Here is a 17,842-nt window from a genome sequence, read left to right as displayed (position 1 = left end):
CCACCCTGCATTTATGTAACTCTCTGCCTTGCTTTTTTGACATCTTACTTCTTTAAAGCACATTCACATTCATGGCCTCAGATCTCAAGAATCCAACGATGAAGGAATTTAGGAAGACAAACTTGTCAAAACATCTGCTTCCAACATAATCCTCTAACATCACACCCATCTCACGTTTTCTGGGCTTAAACACTACTCAGGATAGGCTTTGGCCAATCACCACATCTATCCTCCGTAACACTAGGAACAAAGGCATCTCCTATTTCCCACCCCCTGAAACAAGTTACCCCACCGATTAGGTCAAACCAAGAAATAACCATACTTCTGCAAGCAGCCCTGAAATCATAATGCACAGAACAAAAACAGAAGTAATCCGAGGGTTTTTTTTTCTTGAAGTATCAGTAAATGAGCAAATAATTTTGGACCATCTACTTGGATCAAGACTATGCGAATTTACTACAGGCTCCTCAGAATGTTTATTCATATACTTTGAGCTTTTTTCTAATCAGTAAGCACTTTACAATTTTTAGAAAATTATGCAGGGTTTCTGAAAGAAGAAACTCATTTCTCAGACCGATGGACAGCGTGACGCTGCCTGCATCCAGCTAAGAGAAACCCTGGGAAGGGAGGAGAAAGGAAACAGTAGAGCGAGCTATATTTACTCAGCAGAACATCTACAGAGCAAAGAAGGAACAATCCATTGTAAATGTGTTTTGTCAGAAACAATACACATCTTAATACAAATGACTAGTTATCTCCGGAGTAAAATCCCTGCACCAGACGAGCAATTTCCAGATTCCAACCCCAAAGTCAAGCCCTGGGCTGTCTCTGCCCTCTGTGGTTCACAATCTCAGTTCTACAATCTTCCACGTGTTTGCAGCATAAACTTGGTAGCTACAATATAGGTTAAAATTTCAGGTTCGTTCTTTCAAAGACAGTAGTCCTATAATCTCAGTGTCCTTTGCAGTCTCTGAATTACAAGGAGAGAGGAAACATCACCAGTGTGTCAACGAAGCCTGGCTGGGTAAAAGGGCAGGTGAGAACAAGATGGCAGCACTTCCTCCACCTCAACTCCAACCAGGAACACCACATGGAAAAGGTGGAGACATGAAGAGCAGAAGCAGGGAAAGGGGCCGAGAGAGAATACGAGGGAAGGGCCCAGATGCAGGAAACGATAAAGAGCAGAAGAATGGCTGCATCTGAAGACCGTCTAAAGCAAAAATAATAATGTGTCGTGGGGCTCAGATGACACAGAGCTGGGCTGTCCCATACTGTGGCTTTCTGATCCCCCTCAGTGGGAAAAAGGGAATGGGGGCCTCTGTGCCCACTCTCCCGCCATGCACTGAATTCCTCTGGATGGAGTTTAATTTTAAAAAAATGTGGAGCTCAACCAAGTTCATGACTCAGCCTCACTGATACTGTGCTGCCTTCACCTCCACAACACAGTATGTGCTTGAAGAGAGTGCTGCTTCATCCAGCAGACGTCTACCGACAGCAACGACTAACCCACCAGCCCCGGCGCGCAATTCGCCCTCGAGTGCTCACCTCCGGCAGCGCCTCTGCACCAGCTCCGCCACATGAACTAATGCCTCGTCTAACTCCCGAACTGAACACATCTGGGAAAGGTGTCAGAGAACCGAAAACAATGCTCCCTTCCTAAGAGCTATCTTTCACCTGCCGAAATGCCCAGCTTGTTCTAAGTGAAGAGAACTCTCTGGAGAACCACACAATGTGAGCCCGGGAGAGTCACCCAGCGGGGGGAGGGTGGTCTCACCTGCACCAATGCCTCCTTCATGGCGGTCCAGTTGGACACCCGCCAAGCACACTCCAGGACCAGATAAGGGTTGATGTGACCTTTGGACTGACCATATTCCGTCAAGGCTTCCCACTGGTTCAACTCCTTAGAGCACCTGCAAGACCAGGCGTTCAAGAGCAAAAGTTCAGTTACCAACACACTCATGCGTTCAGAAAGGGCAAGGGGTAAGATTTTAAGCTGTCTGTTGCAAATATTCCCCCCCCGCCCACCCAGGGCAAAAGGGTGGGCTTCCAAGGTGCCCCACTTGCAGTGAGCCACCTGCTCTCTGAAATGAACTGCTCCCCTGGACACCGAGGGCCACCCACCACACGGTGGGGACCAGGGCCGGGGGTGGGGTGGGCAGAGAGCGTTTGTTGTTTCTCCAATGGAAGCTTTTAATTGCTCACGGACCGAATGCTGTTCTGAGGTGGTTCTTTTCTTTATAAGGCCATAAAGAAAATAGCAAAGTCCCCTTTTAAAAGCAGTCATTACAAGAAAATTTCAGAGACTTTTTTCTTTTTTTCCCGGTTCCCTGAACAGACTCCTGACTACGGCTAGCTCTGTGGCATACCGAATCCAGTGGTCCTCCCACAGCTGGTACTCCGGGAAAATAGCAGGGGAGGCGTTACTCCGCTCATGCTCCTTCTTGGCTTTGTCCATTGCCTTTTCATAAGATTCTTGTGCCTAAAGAAGTTAACAATGCTCTCAATTATACACGGCAAGCTGGATCTCCAGCCTGGGGTGCCTATGCTCTTCTCCAGAAGATCACTGGCCCCTGAGGCGCTCTGCACACACAGAAGGGACAGAGTGGAGGCCACCCAGCCCCAGGATGCATCTCTCCGTCCTTCTGTGAGGACAGCAGAGGCCACCGCTCGCACCTGTGCTTCTGGAGTTTCCGTGGCTCAGTGCCCTATATGGGGCTGAGAACCATATCCCGGGACAGGGGCCACATTTCAATGAAAGGACAAACGTGACGATTAAAGTTTAAACACTAACTACAATCTACCTGCCCTCTCCAACAGGACCACTGACTGCAGATGAAAAGCACCCACATTAGCAACTTCGGTAAAGACTTTAGGACTGAATTTCAAAAATGTTCATGTCACGTATGTAGGTTTCTCTTAAACTGAGACTTCAAAGGGCCTTTCTATGTAGGATAAACGCTTGAAATGAACCGGTGAACTCATTTAACGTGAACTCTGCCTTGAGATCGTTAGCAACAACCTGTCCTCAGCCATGTGGCCCGGCCGTGTCGCTGGACGGTGGCTACCTGCTCGAAGAATCCGTGCTGCTCGTAAGCAATGGCCGTCGCCGTCTCTGAATACTTGCAACGCTTCTGCCACAAACCAGCCCACATATCTTCCTCTTGTAACAAAGAGTACAGTTCAGCCAAGGAATCCAGTATCTCCTGGAAACAGAGCGTGGTTTCTTGAGCGCTCACGACAAAAACGCTTTCTTCCCAATAAAGCAACTTCACTGTGCTGTCATTTAAAATCCCCCAGGGAGAGGCTTACTGACACGGGGAGGTCACCGGCAGAGACGACGGGAGCCGGGAGAGGAGGCGGGCCTCACCTGCTGAGGTGGTGTTATGCTCTCCTGCTCATAAAATTCCGTTGTTTGCTTCGGCTTAATCTGCAGGCTCAGACCTTTCTCAAAAGCCTGGTGCTCGAGCATTAACGTGGAGCGGAACCAGAGGTTGTGCGTCTTCCCCAAGTACTTCAGGACGCAGGGTCGGATGGGAATCGGGGGCACGCACTGGGACATGGCCTCCACGAAGCAGTTCAGGGCGCTGGGCTGACAGTCCCGCTGCACCTGGTGGCTGCCGCTGCACAGGAACGGGCTGATCTCTCCGGCCAGAGCCTGAAAGCCAAGAGCATGGAAGTCAAGTCTTCACTCAAAACTCGGCACGGCCTCACTCTCTTACACAGCATCCAACAGTATTCTGGAGAATTCACTATTACACAACAGCGAGCAGTGTCCTCATGCTGTGAAACTTAACAAGACGGTTTTTTTTCACAAATATTTCTCAACAACGAAAACTATGTTTTCCAAAACAGGATTTAAAACATATACTCACGTGCTGCTGTCTGTCAGACAGAATCTTCCACAATCTGGGAAAAAGCTGGACCCATGTCTTCTCTGCCAGTGTTGTGGAAATGTGACACAGCTGGACAAAGGCGCTGAGCAGCGCTCCCGTCTACGGAAAGAACAAAGATTCATGGAGCCATGCGGGAGCCTCATGTGTCCGCGTGCAGGACACTCAGTCTCGCGCTTTATCAGACGCCACTCCACTTTCAAACTTTCGAAGACTGAGCAAGTTTCAGGTCAGAGCAAAAACACAGACTCTGAGCATCAGGAACCCACAGTGTGCTTAGCAGCCAGTGACATGCCTACGTTTTTTAACTTTCATGGGTGTTTTCTAACCGCGTCTGAGAGGTACAAATGCAACGCTGACGCGGACATGCGAACGAGAGGCACAGAGATGCCATCAAAACCGAGACCGCTGGAAACGTGAAAGAGAAAGGACGAGCACACGCATAGGCAAATTATTGGCCAAAAAGTACAATTCTGAAGAACAAATCAAGAAGCGAGGATTCAGAATCCCTGCAGCGGATGGCGGGTGAGAGGCGGACAGGGAGTGGCCCGGCCTGGAATGGGACGCCTTGCGAAAGGGGCCAGAGTTGGGGACAAAGGGCCCAAAAGGAGAACCAAATCCACAGATGCCTCTTTGTCCTCAGCTTTGCTGTTTTTGAAAGTCTGAATTAGCTGCTGAGATTCTTTAGAAACAGGCAGGTTTCTGGCAGGCTTGAAGCCCAGTGGGCCAATGGGGCCACCTCCCCGTGGAGACAGAGCCTCCGCGATGGCTGAGTCAAGATTATGCTTTCCTTTCTCCAACAGCAAACCCAAGAAAGGAAATCACCCTCACATTCACGTCTACCAAAAATGCAGAAAGCAAAGATAGAAATATTTCAAGGAAAATGGGGGAAAACACTTAATTGAAGGATGCTCCTGGATGGTACTCAGGCCACCCCATGAAGAAGACCGTGATAAAACGAGCGTGGCTGACCTCACGTGGCCGCTCCCCACTCCCCGGCCAGTGCGTCAGCAGCCTCCTGGCTCTGGGTCAGTTAGCAGACGCCGAAGCACCAAAGGGCCACACGCAATCACAGACCTGCCAATAAAAACGCTCCTCTCGAGCATGGGTGGGGGATTCTGGCTCGTTCTCATTCACATGCGACCACAGAGAGAGGCGAAGCAGTGTGTGGATGCAGGGGTGCCAGGGAGACAGGGAGGGGGCACTGGCTTCAACAGATCTCCCACAGAGAGTATGACGGTCAGTTCTGGAACAAGATGCCCACAGCAGAGATGAGAGCAGGCGTGCCTGTTTCGTGAAGAACCTGTTCAGACGCCCCTAGTCTCTCAAGACTTAGGAACAAATAGTCCAGAGGCGCCCGCTGGCCCCTGACCACTTCACAGGTAGAGAAGCTTTGGGAATGGAAATATCAGGGTCTAACTGAATTAGAAATGCAGGGACTTAGAACCCTACTTTGCTCTATAAAAAATAACTTCCATAAACACAAGATGTAGCACGAACACTCTTACCATTTGCAATTACGTCGATGGAACTAGAGGGTGTTACGCTAAGCAAAATAAGTCACTCAGAGCAAGACAATCATCATATGATCTCACTAACATGTGGAATTTAAGAAACAAAACAGAGGATCATGGGGGAAGAGAGGAAAAAAATAAAACAAGACGAAATCAGAGAGGGAGACAAACCATAGAGACTCTTAATCATAGGAAACAAACTGAGGGTTGCTGGAGGGGAAGGAGGTGGAGGGATGGGGTAACTGGGTGATGGACACTAAGGAGGGCATGAGTCACGAGCACTGGGTGTTATATAAGACTGAGGAATTACTGACCTCTACCTCTGAAACCAATAATACGTTATGTTAATTGAATTTAAATAAAAAAATAAATGGGATGGGACCATCAAAACAAAACAAAAACAGCATGAACGCCACGCCCTCTAACTCCTTAAGCCTCCTGGCTGCTTTGCTGTTCTCCAGAGCGCACACCACCTGACACAGCACATACTGATTTTACTTCTTTCCGTTTATGACTTGCCCCGCGAGAACACAAGGCCCATGAGGGCTGGCTACGCTTGTCCGTCTCATTCAGTTATCGAGCACCGCTAAAACGTACTCGGATCTTCCACGATGAGCTGATCATTGGACTCGTGCCAAGGCAACCAATAAGTCAATTATCTACATGGTGACATATCCTAATGACTGTTAGCCAAGAAAGGCCGTTAGGTTTGGGGGCACTGATCACCACCCCACCTTCTGGCAGTGACGACAGGAGGGACAGGGGCCTAGTAAGGTCTTCAGTGTACGAACAAGAGCACCTCACACCTACTACACGTAGGAACGCTCTGCTTCCTGTGCCGTGCACAGAAGACCAAATGTTGTGTTTCTCCACACATAAATACAACTATCACTCAGAAGTTCAAAGGTTGATTTAATGCACAAATTCAGGATACGTCACTAGAGAAGTTTAAATGCAGAAACTATCAGTGGTAAGTAGTTTTTAATTTTTTTCACCTAGCTCATGGTGTGAACAGAATCATCAGTTTCTTTGTAATATTCCTCAAAAGCAACTTGGTATACGGAGCCTTAACTTTTTTTTTTTTTTTTTTTAAGATTTTATTTATTTGAGAGAGAGTACATGAGTGGGAGGGAGGGGCAGACTCCCCGCTGAGCAGGGAGCCCAATGCGGGGCTCAATCCCAGGACCCCGGGATTATGACCTGAGCCACCCAGGCGCCCCTGGAATCTTAGTCTTTAACTAAAAATGATCATATCTACAATTAATCTGACATTTTGTGGAAGCGAGAGCTTCTAGCTGCCTATATCTCAAAACAGATGCTTTTGGAGGACCTCTCCCTGCAAAGTTTACCATGTTAATAACTTATCCTCATTTTCTCCTCTTTTATTGCATTTGAAAAATAATCCAGCCATATCTCATCATGTATTTCGTACACCATTTTACCATTTATTTCAAGGGGCAGCAGTGGAAAAATTAACTTCTTTTTCTTATTTTCTCCCATAAGATACTGTAAATCCTTTCCCAAATCTTTACACAGAATATCCGTTAGAGTCTCACAGAACTCTCGTGGTGCCGACTGAGAAAGGAAAGAAAGTTAACTGGAATTTGTGGAAGACGACTTCACACTGCTGTTGAGGAGTCCTGCGTGAGGAGGCAGCATATTCAGGGGAGAGAAGAACCACCATCCCTCCGAACCCGCACACAGACCTTCACTTCCCGGAGAGTATCGAGGAATTTGTCGTGTCTGTTGGTTAACATGTGCAGCTGGTTCCCAATGTCCTTCTCAGAAAGCTCTTTGGTTTTGGGCGTGCTGGTCTGGTCTCCGGGAGCCAGTTCAATATCGATCTCTACATCCTGCAAAACAAAACACAAACAGGTAAAACCAGGTCAGATGGTTACAGAAAAGCCAACAAACACAACTCTTACAAACTTCTTGTTATACTTTTGCCAGTAAAATTTTAGTCAGTTTCCTGGAAGTTTATAATTATTTAAGTAATCTTGAGTTCTAAAATAAACAAGCAGATTAACTGGACCAAAGCTCTCTTTAGGTGACACTATGGAAGAGAAAAAAATAAATAAATAAAAACCCAACAGTACGAAAAGGTCATTGTTTTGCTCTCCTATTTGGATCGTGGAAAGCAAAATGGAAGTACAAACTTTAAACGGCAAAAACAATAAAGATTATAAGGGATTATAAGGAATTACAGCCTGTCATTCCTCAAAATGCAGGACAGCTGCCTAGCTGCCTTGCTCGTTCAGATTAAGAATATTGTCAGGGCCAAAATCGTTAGCCATCAGGGGAATTCAAATCAAAGCCACACTAAGACACCACCTTACACCAGTTAGAATGGCAAAAATCAACAAGGCAGGAAACAGCAATTGCTGGAGAGGATGTGGAGAAAGGAGATCCCTCCTACATTGTTGGTGGGAATGCAGGCTGGTGCAGCCACTCTGGAAAACAGTGTGGAGGTCCCTTAAAAAGTTAAAAATTGAGCTACCCTATGACCCAGCCATTGCAATACTGGGTATTTACCCCAAAGATACAGACGTAGTGAAGAGAAGGGCCATATGCACCCCAATGTTCATAGCAGCATTGTCCACAATAGCTAAATCGTGGAAGGAACCGAGATGCCCTTCAACAGATGACTGGATTAAGAAGCTGTGGTCCATATATACAATGGAATATTACTCAGCTATTAAAAAGAACGAGTTCTCAACATTTGTTGCAACATGGACGGCACTGGAGAAGATAATGCTAAGTGAAATAAGTCAAGCGGAGAAAGACAATTATCATATGGTTTCTCTCATCTATGGAACATAAGAACTAGGAAGATCGGTAGGGGAAGAAAGGGATAAAGAAAGGGGGGTAATCAGAAGGGGGAATGAACCATGAGAGACTATGGACTCTGCGAAACAAACTGAGGGCTTCAGAGGGGAGGGGGGTGGGGGAATGGGATAGGCTGGTGATGGGTAGTAGGGAGGGCACGTATTGCATTGTGCACTGGGCGTTATACGCAACTAATGAATCATCGAACCTTGCATCAGAAACCAGGGATGTACTGTATGGTGACTAACATAATGTAATAAAAAAAATCAAAAAAAAAAAAAAAAAAAGAATATTGTCAGGGCCACAGCGCAGAATCTGTAGGCACCATGTTTTATAGGACTCCTTCCCAGAAAGGAATAAACCTTAAATTCTGTCTGAAGCTTCTGAGAAGTCACAGCCAAAATCCAATCATCAAAGCAGCCTCTGAGTCAAGTTACGACCATTTGGTAAGTGCCCTTAAAAAAGCAGCAGAATCACTTCAAAGTGGGTAATTAGTTCATGCAGAATTACAGAAGGAAAAAAATCATAGCACTACATGATTTAGTGTTTAGCAAGAGAAAAGAAAATGTTAAATTCTTATGTGTTAATAAATGAGTAGCCATCCCACAGACAGGAAAGGGATCAAACTATCCCTTTTAAAGCAAAGAGGGCACCTTCTCCTTCAATACTGGCTGCTTTTTGCTGCTTTTTATGATCTTATTTCTTTTAGACAGAGAATGTGCGAGCACCCGCATGAGTGGGGGCGGAGGGGGCATGGGGGGGAGCAGACTTCCTGCTGAGTGTGGGGTCTGACACAGGCCAGTCTTTTGACCCTGAGATCATGACCTGAGCTGAGACCTGAGCCAAAACCAAGAGCTGGATGCTTGACCCCTGGGTGGCTGCTTCCAAAACCCAATACTCTGGGAAGAGACAGAGCTTCAAAGAGGCAACAACCTAAAGGAGACACAGTTCAACGATCTACGCCTGGAGTAGCGGCAGCCACTCCTCTCGGAGTGTGAAGGGCCATCAAGATGGAGACATCAGCCCTGCTGGCCAGCTCTTGGCTCCAGGGCTGCCCCTGCCAGGACGAGGAGGAGATTCGGGAGGTTCCCAGCAGGCTGCTGGTGGAACCTTCTAGAGCCATGGTGGGCATTCCTCCTCAGAGTAGTGCTAACACGGGCTACCTTTCACTCGGAGAGAAAAATCACCAACACTAGACTATCCTATACCAAGCAGCACTAGCTCACGATAAGGTGATCTCAAAATTAAATGGCAATATGAGACGCTTCTCAACCCAACCTAAGTGTCCATCAACAGGTGACTGGATAATGAAGACGTGGTGTGTGTATATATACAATGCCGTATATTCAGCCATAAAAAAAGAATGAAATCTTGCCATCTGCAACAACATGGATGGATCTCGAGGGCATTTTGCTAGGTGAAATAAGTCAGACAAATACCACATGATCTCACACATATGTGGAATCTTACATGCAAAAATCTCGTAGTGAACAGACTGGTGCCTGCCAGAGGCAGGGAGATCAGGAATGAGCAGAACGGGTACAAACTTCCAGTTATAAAATAAGTGAGGGCACGTCACGTACAGCATGGTGACTACACTTAATAATGCCGTACCGCACATGTGGAAGTTGCTCAGACAGTAAATGGTAACAGTTCTCACTATAAAGAAAAATTTCTGTAACTCTATGGTGACAGACGTTAACTAGGCTTATCGTGGTGATTACCGAGCAATAAATCAATATCACATCATTATGACGGACACCTGAATCTAACATAATTTATGTCAACTATACCTCAATAAAAAAAAAAAAAAAAAAGAAAAATCGAATTGAATGCAAGCACCACATTCAGAACTTTGAGGTACAGACAGGTTTTCTTCCTTTTCCTCCCACCTCCCAAAAATCCAAGGCTGATATAAAATTCATCAGAGAGATGGGAACTCTGCCGTGAAAGGGAGGGGCATGCAATCTGGAGCATCACCTCCTCCTTGGACTCGCTGTTCTCTCGCTCCCGAGGCTCCTGCTTGACGTGTGTGACCATGGCGAAGGCCGCCCGGTCATGGCTGTCGGCCAGGTTGATGACGTTGGTGATGGACGGCAGCATGGCTCCCTGGCAGCTGGTACCAATGGGAGTGCTCTTCTCACACACGGCCAGGAGCAGCTGGAGAGGGTTGAGAGAGAAAAAGAAGACGAACCTAGGATATTCGCCTGGCATTTGGGGTGCAGGGACCCACAGTGAGACCTCGTTCCCCCGAATGGAGCGCACATGCTGAGGACTCCTGAGCCCACAGCTCGGCTGTATGCTTCTCCACAGCTGAGACAGAGCCTGAACCTCTCTTCCAGACACCCCTCACTCAGGACCTCTCACTCCGTGTCTAAGCGTAAGCTCCAGATCTTTCTCCCTGACCAGTCAGGCTTCCCCTGCCATCAACTCCTGCCTGGACTAAGTTCCTAACTCATCGACTTCCTCATCTCAAACCTGTCTCCTCACAGCAGCTGACCTGCGTGCTCTTCTCCCTGTGTCCCTCAGTGGCTCCCCACGGCTCTGAGGAGACAGTGCAAGCTCCTCAGCGTGGCTCACGAGCTCTTCTGTAACGTAACTCTCCCCGCCCACACCCAGCACTTCCGCGACTCTTCCCCACGTCCCCGTATGCTCCACCCCCGGCCTCTGCCCCTCCACCTGGCTGCCCCCCAGCTAAGGCACTCGTGCATTTTTGGGGCAGGTATTTACTGAGCACCCACTTGGTGCTGTGTGAGGCCCCGGATTCGTCTGCCAGCTTCACAGGGAGGCACCCCTGCCCTGGTGGGGCTGAAGCATCAGAGGGAACGACAAAACCAACATCAGCACATTAACAGACACACACTGAAAAACAAAACTAAACAAACAAGCCCCCAAACCAAACCAAGAAGACACATACTCACTTTGATATCATAGCCAGGAGACGGGGCGACAGACAGAATAAAGGGTGCCCTGCACTCGCCTGGTTGTCAGGAACATGACGTGTCTGTGAACACGAGAGGCCAGTGGGGTTGGAGACTAAGGAGGGAGGGAGGGAGGCCAGCAGACGGCTGGACAGAGAGGCAAGGGTCTGGTGACCTGGGGCCAGAAAGATTGCATCCTGCAAACTGGAGTTTGTGCCGAGTACAAAGGCAAGGAGGGACACGATCTGCTTTATTAAGGACGATTCTGCCACAACAGCAAGACTGTGGTGGGCAGGAGGGAGAGTGGTGACACTGAGCCAACAGTTCCCGTCGCCCTTGTGAGCAATGATGGTGGCCACACGAGAGAGGAAGAAAAAAGGGTGAGAAGCAGGTGACCCTGAACTGGTAACACGCGGAGACAGATCAGACACACAGGACAAACGAGGGAAGGAAGGGCAGATCCCCAGCTGGCGTGCTACGACCTGTCCTTCCTCCATCAGCTCCAGTGTACCTATTGCGGTCAAGGTCATTTCCATCCCTGTCTCTCTACAACCTGACCCAAGGCCTGGCACCTAATAGCAACCGACAGGTCTCTTGAGTGAATGATGAATCAATCGGTCAGGAACTCTGTCCACCGTGTGGCCCTTCGCCAAGTCCCCAATACGTGCTGTGCATGGCGCTATGAGATGCAGCACACGCTGCACCAACACAAGCATGTGAGCAAGCTCTCCCTGACACAGGTACACAGGCCCCTTTCCCCCGAAGAGCACTTCACAACCTTCAGTCTCACTGGACAAAGTAACGTGGTAGGTAACCTGCTGGTTCTGCCCATTCTGCCTGTTCCGCACAAGCAGACCGGGATCACCCACCAGCATCGATAACCCACGGACCAGGATCACCCGCCAGCATCAGTAACCCACGGACCAGCATTGATAACCCAGGGGAAACTGGGCTGCCTGGGTCAGCAGGTAGGTAACTAAGCCAACGAGAGATCGCAGATTTCCATAACAAACAAAGAAGAAACAAGAAGTCTCACTACAGTGCTGTCCGCAATGTCACAAACATCTGACCACCCACTGAAATAGTCTCACGGGTTTACGCGGGCCCTTGTCACTGCCACCCTGACTCCTCACACTGAGGGCTCAAAGTCCGTGGCTCTGTCAGGCTGCTCTGGCCTGGCGGCCCCACCTTCCTGCTCTAAGAATGAGGGAACCAGACAATCACAGAACATTACATCATTAAAGGTACATAGACAGAATTTACAATTTTTATATTTGAGCAAAAATGAATCTCTCAATGATAAACTAAGGAACACTATTCAACTTTCTAAGAGCTTAAAATCACCCCTAAAAAACCCCTTGAGCTGAAAACACAGCTTTAGGTCTTTTTTCTTCCTAGAAGAGATTAGAGCAGGTTAGGGTGGAGGGTTCCAGTTCCTCTCAGACAGTGCTAACACCCCCCTGGTTTCGGTGCCCAGGCCACAGACGCTGAGCTGAGCCCGTCCTACCTCAATGCACTGCTTAATCCAAAAGTGGTTCCCCATGGCTTCCCAATTCTGGGAACAGGTCACATAAAGCAGGCGCTCGTAGACCCGACGTTTCATGGAGTTGTCAAAAACCTCGAAAAACTTTGCCCTGATAAGAGGCTGGGCACAGCGCAGCCCGGAGAGAAAGGCTGGCTCGAGTTTTGCGGTCAGCTCGCTGCCCGACAGCGTCTCATCCCTGAAATGGAAGGAGTAACACGGGGTGGAAGAGTTGCAGCAAACAAGCAGAAACCCAGCAGGTGCCGACGTCCCGAAATGCCAGTACGAAAGCCAAGGGTACATCGTGAATCACCCTGGGCTGGTGTGACACTTGAGCAAAAGCTGCGTTAACGATGCCAAAACATGCTAGGGCGTTTAGTATTTACATGGACATTCAAGGTTCAGCTATCATGAAAAGATTAAGTGTTACATCGGTTAGTCAAAGGACACACTGTGGACACAGACATGCATTTGGTTAATCGCTGTCATTACCTGTAGACATAGTTCACGAGGTCTAAAAACTGGGCGTTTAATTCAAGGTCTTCTGGAAAGCGCTTCTCTATGTAGGCCATCATTTTCACGAGCAAAATGGACTTCTCCCGGAGTGTAGGTGTCTGTAAGAATTGGGGATTTTTTTTTTTTAAAGAAAAGGTCAATTACTTCTATTTCAGAAAAGACATATTCAAAAGTATTCCAGCCATCTGCTATTATCTTTTAAGCTCCTACAACTTTGTCAGTAAAATAAGACAAGGTCATTTCTAAACAGAAAGACCCTCGCTCTATCTGCGAATACTTAAAATCAAGACAGCTGCCGGTCTAATTTTCCTAGAGGCTGCAGCTCACTTTGAAGAGAAAACAACTAAATTATACAACAAATTAGAAGTTTGCAAGCAACTTACAAAATTCAGTAATAGTCCCTCACTATTACTTTTTGGGGGCTTACCTTTACCACTACGAAGAGTAAGAAGTAAGGTTCATTTAATATTTTAATACAAGTAAAACCATATTCAGAGGAGTGACCGTTTCAAGCTTCTAGTTAAAATCTGCTTAGCACAGTGAGAAAAATTCATCTTAAGGAAAAAGGCCATCAATGACAACAGAGGGGAGAAAACGTTTTGCTGGAGAACCCTGAGAGCTGAGAAAGCCGTGCTTGAATACACACACACACACTGAGGAGGGGGCCTGGCCAGGGCACAGCTCTCCGGCTGCTCACCTGATTGGCTGCCATCGGGGAATTGTTTTTAACCCATTCTTCCACAATTTTCACGACGGCCCGCAGGATCTTGGCATCTGGTGATTTTTCAATGAGGGAGGTCAGGATGGCCTGAATGAAGTTCTTCCTCATCTCCATGCTCATGACGGCCAGGCGCGTTTTCACCAGCTCCAGACTCAGCATCACCAGCTCACCGGTTCCTGCTCATGCAAAGAAAGAGAACGCACCCCAACAATCCACACACGTGCCTCCACAGGCCACCCCTCTGCATAACATGGCACGTTGGAGTCTGCCCATCATCCTTGCCCCCCAGTGTTATCTCCAGCGAGAGCTTTGGGATTTGAGGTGCTGCCTCGCCACTTCCCTGCTACTCTGCCCTGTGAGGGTGGCCTCATAAGAGCTTCCACAAGGGCGAGGAGACGATGGAGTGGATGGACCAGCTCGGGTAACCCGGACACAGCCAGTCCTGAAGCCGCACTGATGGCACTTCTGTTCCGAGCCGCCTCTAACAGCGGTGCCAGCCACGGCTCCCGCCCACACCAACACTCGGCCCAGAACCTGCGACTTAATTCTCCCTCAAGCATGACAGCTCTGATGACACAATGTGTTTTACAGCAAAAACCATCAGCAGCCCTCATTTAGTGGTGAATGTTCAAAATAAATGTACAACCACTTGAAAATTTCTTCATCCTTACGTTCACAAATTTGGAAAGTAATTCGTTTTAAAAACGAGTCTCTCACTTTGGTTTTAAATGAAATGCTCCGAACCTCTCTGTTGAGAGCAAATGGACAAGGGACTGAACAAAAACAAGAGGAATTCGTGTTCGGTTCAGAATTCAATGGAGGTGTTACACAAAGTCTGAGAAAAGTCATGGGGACCGCGGCTGTCACCTGAGGTTGCTTCCGTGCTGCCCGACGCTGCCTGCGGGTTCAGGTGCTCGCGGACCATCTTCTGCAGGGAGCGCATGAAGACGGAGATCAGCCTGTCTATGTAGCTCGGGTTGTTGCTGCAGGCCGACTTGAGGATCATAAGGGTCCCTAAAAGGCAAAAATTGCCGTTTTTCTGTTTTTTGGGTTTTTTTTTAAGAAAAGTTAAAAAAAAATGGACAATAAAAATATGCTTTTTATAACATTTTAAAATGTGCTAAACAAAAGGATGCTTTTTCTGACAAAAGTCTAGATGAGCCCCACATATCAGGATCCTAAGCGTCTGTGTGACACACACTATACTATGGAGTGCTGTGTTTTCACTCCTACTTCTTAATTCATGATCAACACAGGCATGAGAGCCGATCTTTGTGCTGCGGTTCTGGATTTTATATCTTTAGATTATAGCAAACCACCCTAAGTGAAGTTTTTTGCCCCATGATATGCTTTGGGGGGGAAACAAAGGAAAAAAGAAAACCCTTTAAAAAAAATCTAGACTACCTGGACATGAAAAATATTTTAGAATTCAATTTGTACCCATTCTGTAAAACTGCTTAAGATCAATAAAAATGAGCAAAGTGTCAGAGCACGAACACAGAGCACAAGAAAAAAATGTCACCTTTCCTAGCTGACGTTTTTATGAACTTCCTGACCCTGACCCACACACTAAGTTTTAAATTTACGTACACAGCTCCCATTACAGACCAGTAAAAGGGTATTTATTTGCCATTTATAGGTGCAATTACCACAGATTTGGACAATTTCTCAGCAGAGAGTGAATGTGTGATCAGTCTGATTCTACGACAGGTAACCTGTGACACTTGGTGACAATGGGTCAGAAGCTGAGTCCTGGGTCGAGGACAGGGAGGGGAACGGTGTGACCAACTCTCCAGATACCAGCCCCAGTGCCAACCCCAGGTGGCTGTCACCCCCACAAAGGAGGGAGGCAGGGCCAACGGTGGTCAGCTCTTCTCAGAGTCCTCTGGAGAACGAAGACATTTATGCTCTGGAAGCCAGGTTGCAGAGCACGGTCTACTGTACGATTCCACTTTTTAAAAAGTCACAAAAGTATTCCTCAACTATCTAAATTTATCTGGTTCCAGAATAGGGATGGCAAGCTTGAACAGTTAAGAGATACAATTTTAACTAAATTTATCTGGCTCCTGAATTTCAGATAGCAAGTGGTCAGAGTTTGGAGAGCAAGAAACTCATTAAGAATGGGTAGTAAGGAGGGCACGTATTGCATGGTGCACTGGGTGTTATACACAACTAATGAATCATCGAGCCTTACATCGAAAACCGGGGATGTACTGTATGGTGACTAACATAATAAAAAATCATTATAAAAAAATAATAAAACAAAACAAAACAAAAATAATATATTCCGTTTGCAAATTCAGATATAAGTGTTTGCATAACAAGGGCTACCTGTATGTGTGTTTATATTGGCATACGCAGAAAAAACACACACGTCAAAATGTTCAAAGTAAACGTTCCAAGTAGAGAGGCAACTTTTAGTTCTCCTTCCTTTGTACTTTCAAAAGTCTACACAAGAAGTTCAAAATTTTTTTTGAATTGCTAACCCAAAGTCTAAACCTCCTCACAGATGTGAGTTCCATAAAAATTAGACTTCCGGGTATCTCTGGAGGCCAAAGTGGTCCAGCTGCCCCGGGGCGGCCAGAGCCTCAGCAAGCAGACAGGGACGGGTTCTCGTCTTGTGAGTGGCTTACTAACGGTGAGCATATTATGAGGGGCAGTAGTTTTCCATATTTGCACACGGCTTTGGCAGCATCTCCCGTGTTCCATGCAAACTGGGTCAGCAGGGTCCACCCACATGGGACCATTCCCCCACAACCCAATCCTGCATCTGAGGCGGAGACGGGAGGAACTAAGGACGCACAGAGACTGGTCAGGTGGAGCGTGTTCCCCGAAGACCACAGGGGACGGGGGCCTCATGTACATACCAGGGCCAACACAGACACCCTCAGCACACGTCAGCTCAAAGCTCCTCCCGACACCCCGAGCCTCTCCCAGACGAAAGCTCGTCCAGAGAGCACAGAGAGACCCATGCCAAATGGAACCGTCACGAGAAAAAGCAGGGCAGACACACTCACCAAAGAGCTGGGAGGGATTCGCATTGGTGGCCTTCTCATAGTTGGTGAGTCCTTCGTAGATGACCTTCCCGACGGCCGCATAGAGGCACTCCAGCTCTTCGTACTTGGAGGCCACGCTGGAAGTGCCTGAAACAGAAGTGAGAACGTGGGCCCTGTGGTTTGGGTTCTCAGCCCTCTCCGGGCAGCGGGGCGCCAACGCTCCTCGCAGCACGCACTGAGCTTCAGTTATCTCGGGATCCACGGCAACGGGCCCGGGCGCCTCTCTCCCACTGCAGGAAGCACGGTGCTCCTCTCTGGGCTGCTTCTGACTTGACCAAGCTAAGTGAAGTGACCTTTTCGCTCACCAAGCCTTACCGGAACACGCTCAAGATACACTTACTTATGATATGCCATATCTGATCTTGGCAGCTGCTCAGCATTTGACAAAACACTATCACCCAGCTCCCTTTACTGCCTGAAGGAAACAGTCACGTTCGGCTGATGAATACCAGCATTTCCAAAGCAAAACAAAAAATGCAACGTAATGACTGTTGCCGTGAAGTTCTTATGGTCTTTTTTTTTTTTTTCTTTAAAGAAAGGTTGAAAGCGCCAAGAAAAGCGGGAAAATAAAAAGCTCTCTCTGGTAACCAGAGGAGGAGTACTCTCGAGTGACACGCTCCTGCCCTCCCATCCACTCAGGCACCAGGGGAAGGTCACCTACTTGGCTCTGTTGGGAAAATGCTCATTAGGCGGGAGAGGAGGCTATGGACCGCTCGGAGAACCTTGGTGTTTGCGCACGTCATGCACGCGGCGATGCCACGCTGCAGGGGCTTGAAGCTACTGAGGATGGCCGGAGACTGGAGGACGGTGAGCAAGAAGCTCAGCACCTCCAGTCCCGTGCAAATGTTTCCGTAGTTCACTTGGTTAGGCTGCTCC

The 17,842-nt window shown here is 47.8% G+C and overlaps 1 protein-coding gene across 1 annotated transcript in view; it reads right to left on the bottom strand.

The window, feature by feature from the left end:
- LOC103670100 (transformation/transcription domain associated protein) overlaps positions 1 to 17,842 on the bottom strand; it is a 110,220-nt gene that overhangs the window by 30,070 nt on the left and 62,308 nt on the right. Inside the window, exons 44-56 of the mRNA XM_040634781.1 lie at positions 17,628 to 17,841; positions 16,928 to 17,053; positions 14,778 to 14,924; positions 13,887 to 14,086; positions 13,166 to 13,287; positions 12,659 to 12,872; positions 10,211 to 10,390; positions 7,111 to 7,257; positions 3,873 to 3,992; positions 3,368 to 3,655; positions 3,066 to 3,203; positions 2,367 to 2,479; positions 1,775 to 1,910 (exon numbers count right to left, since the gene is read on the bottom strand). Of these exons, the coding sequence (XP_040490715.1) occupies positions 1,775 to 1,910; positions 2,367 to 2,479; positions 3,066 to 3,203; positions 3,368 to 3,655; positions 3,873 to 3,992; positions 7,111 to 7,257; positions 10,211 to 10,390; positions 12,659 to 12,872; positions 13,166 to 13,287; positions 13,887 to 14,086; positions 14,778 to 14,924; positions 16,928 to 17,053; positions 17,628 to 17,841 (2,145 nt within the window). The remainder of the gene's footprint in view (positions 1 to 1,774; positions 1,911 to 2,366; positions 2,480 to 3,065; positions 3,204 to 3,367; positions 3,656 to 3,872; positions 3,993 to 7,110; positions 7,258 to 10,210; positions 10,391 to 12,658; positions 12,873 to 13,165; positions 13,288 to 13,886; positions 14,087 to 14,777; positions 14,925 to 16,927; positions 17,054 to 17,627; position 17,842) is intronic.

The sequence above is a fragment of the Ursus maritimus genome, unplaced genomic scaffold, assembly GCF_017311325.1.
Source record: "Ursus maritimus isolate PB19 unplaced genomic scaffold, ASM1731132v1 scaffold_2, whole genome shotgun sequence".
NCBI lineage: Eukaryota > Metazoa > Chordata > Mammalia > Carnivora > Ursidae > Ursus > Ursus maritimus.
This window is presented reverse-complemented; position numbering and strand designations above follow the sequence as displayed.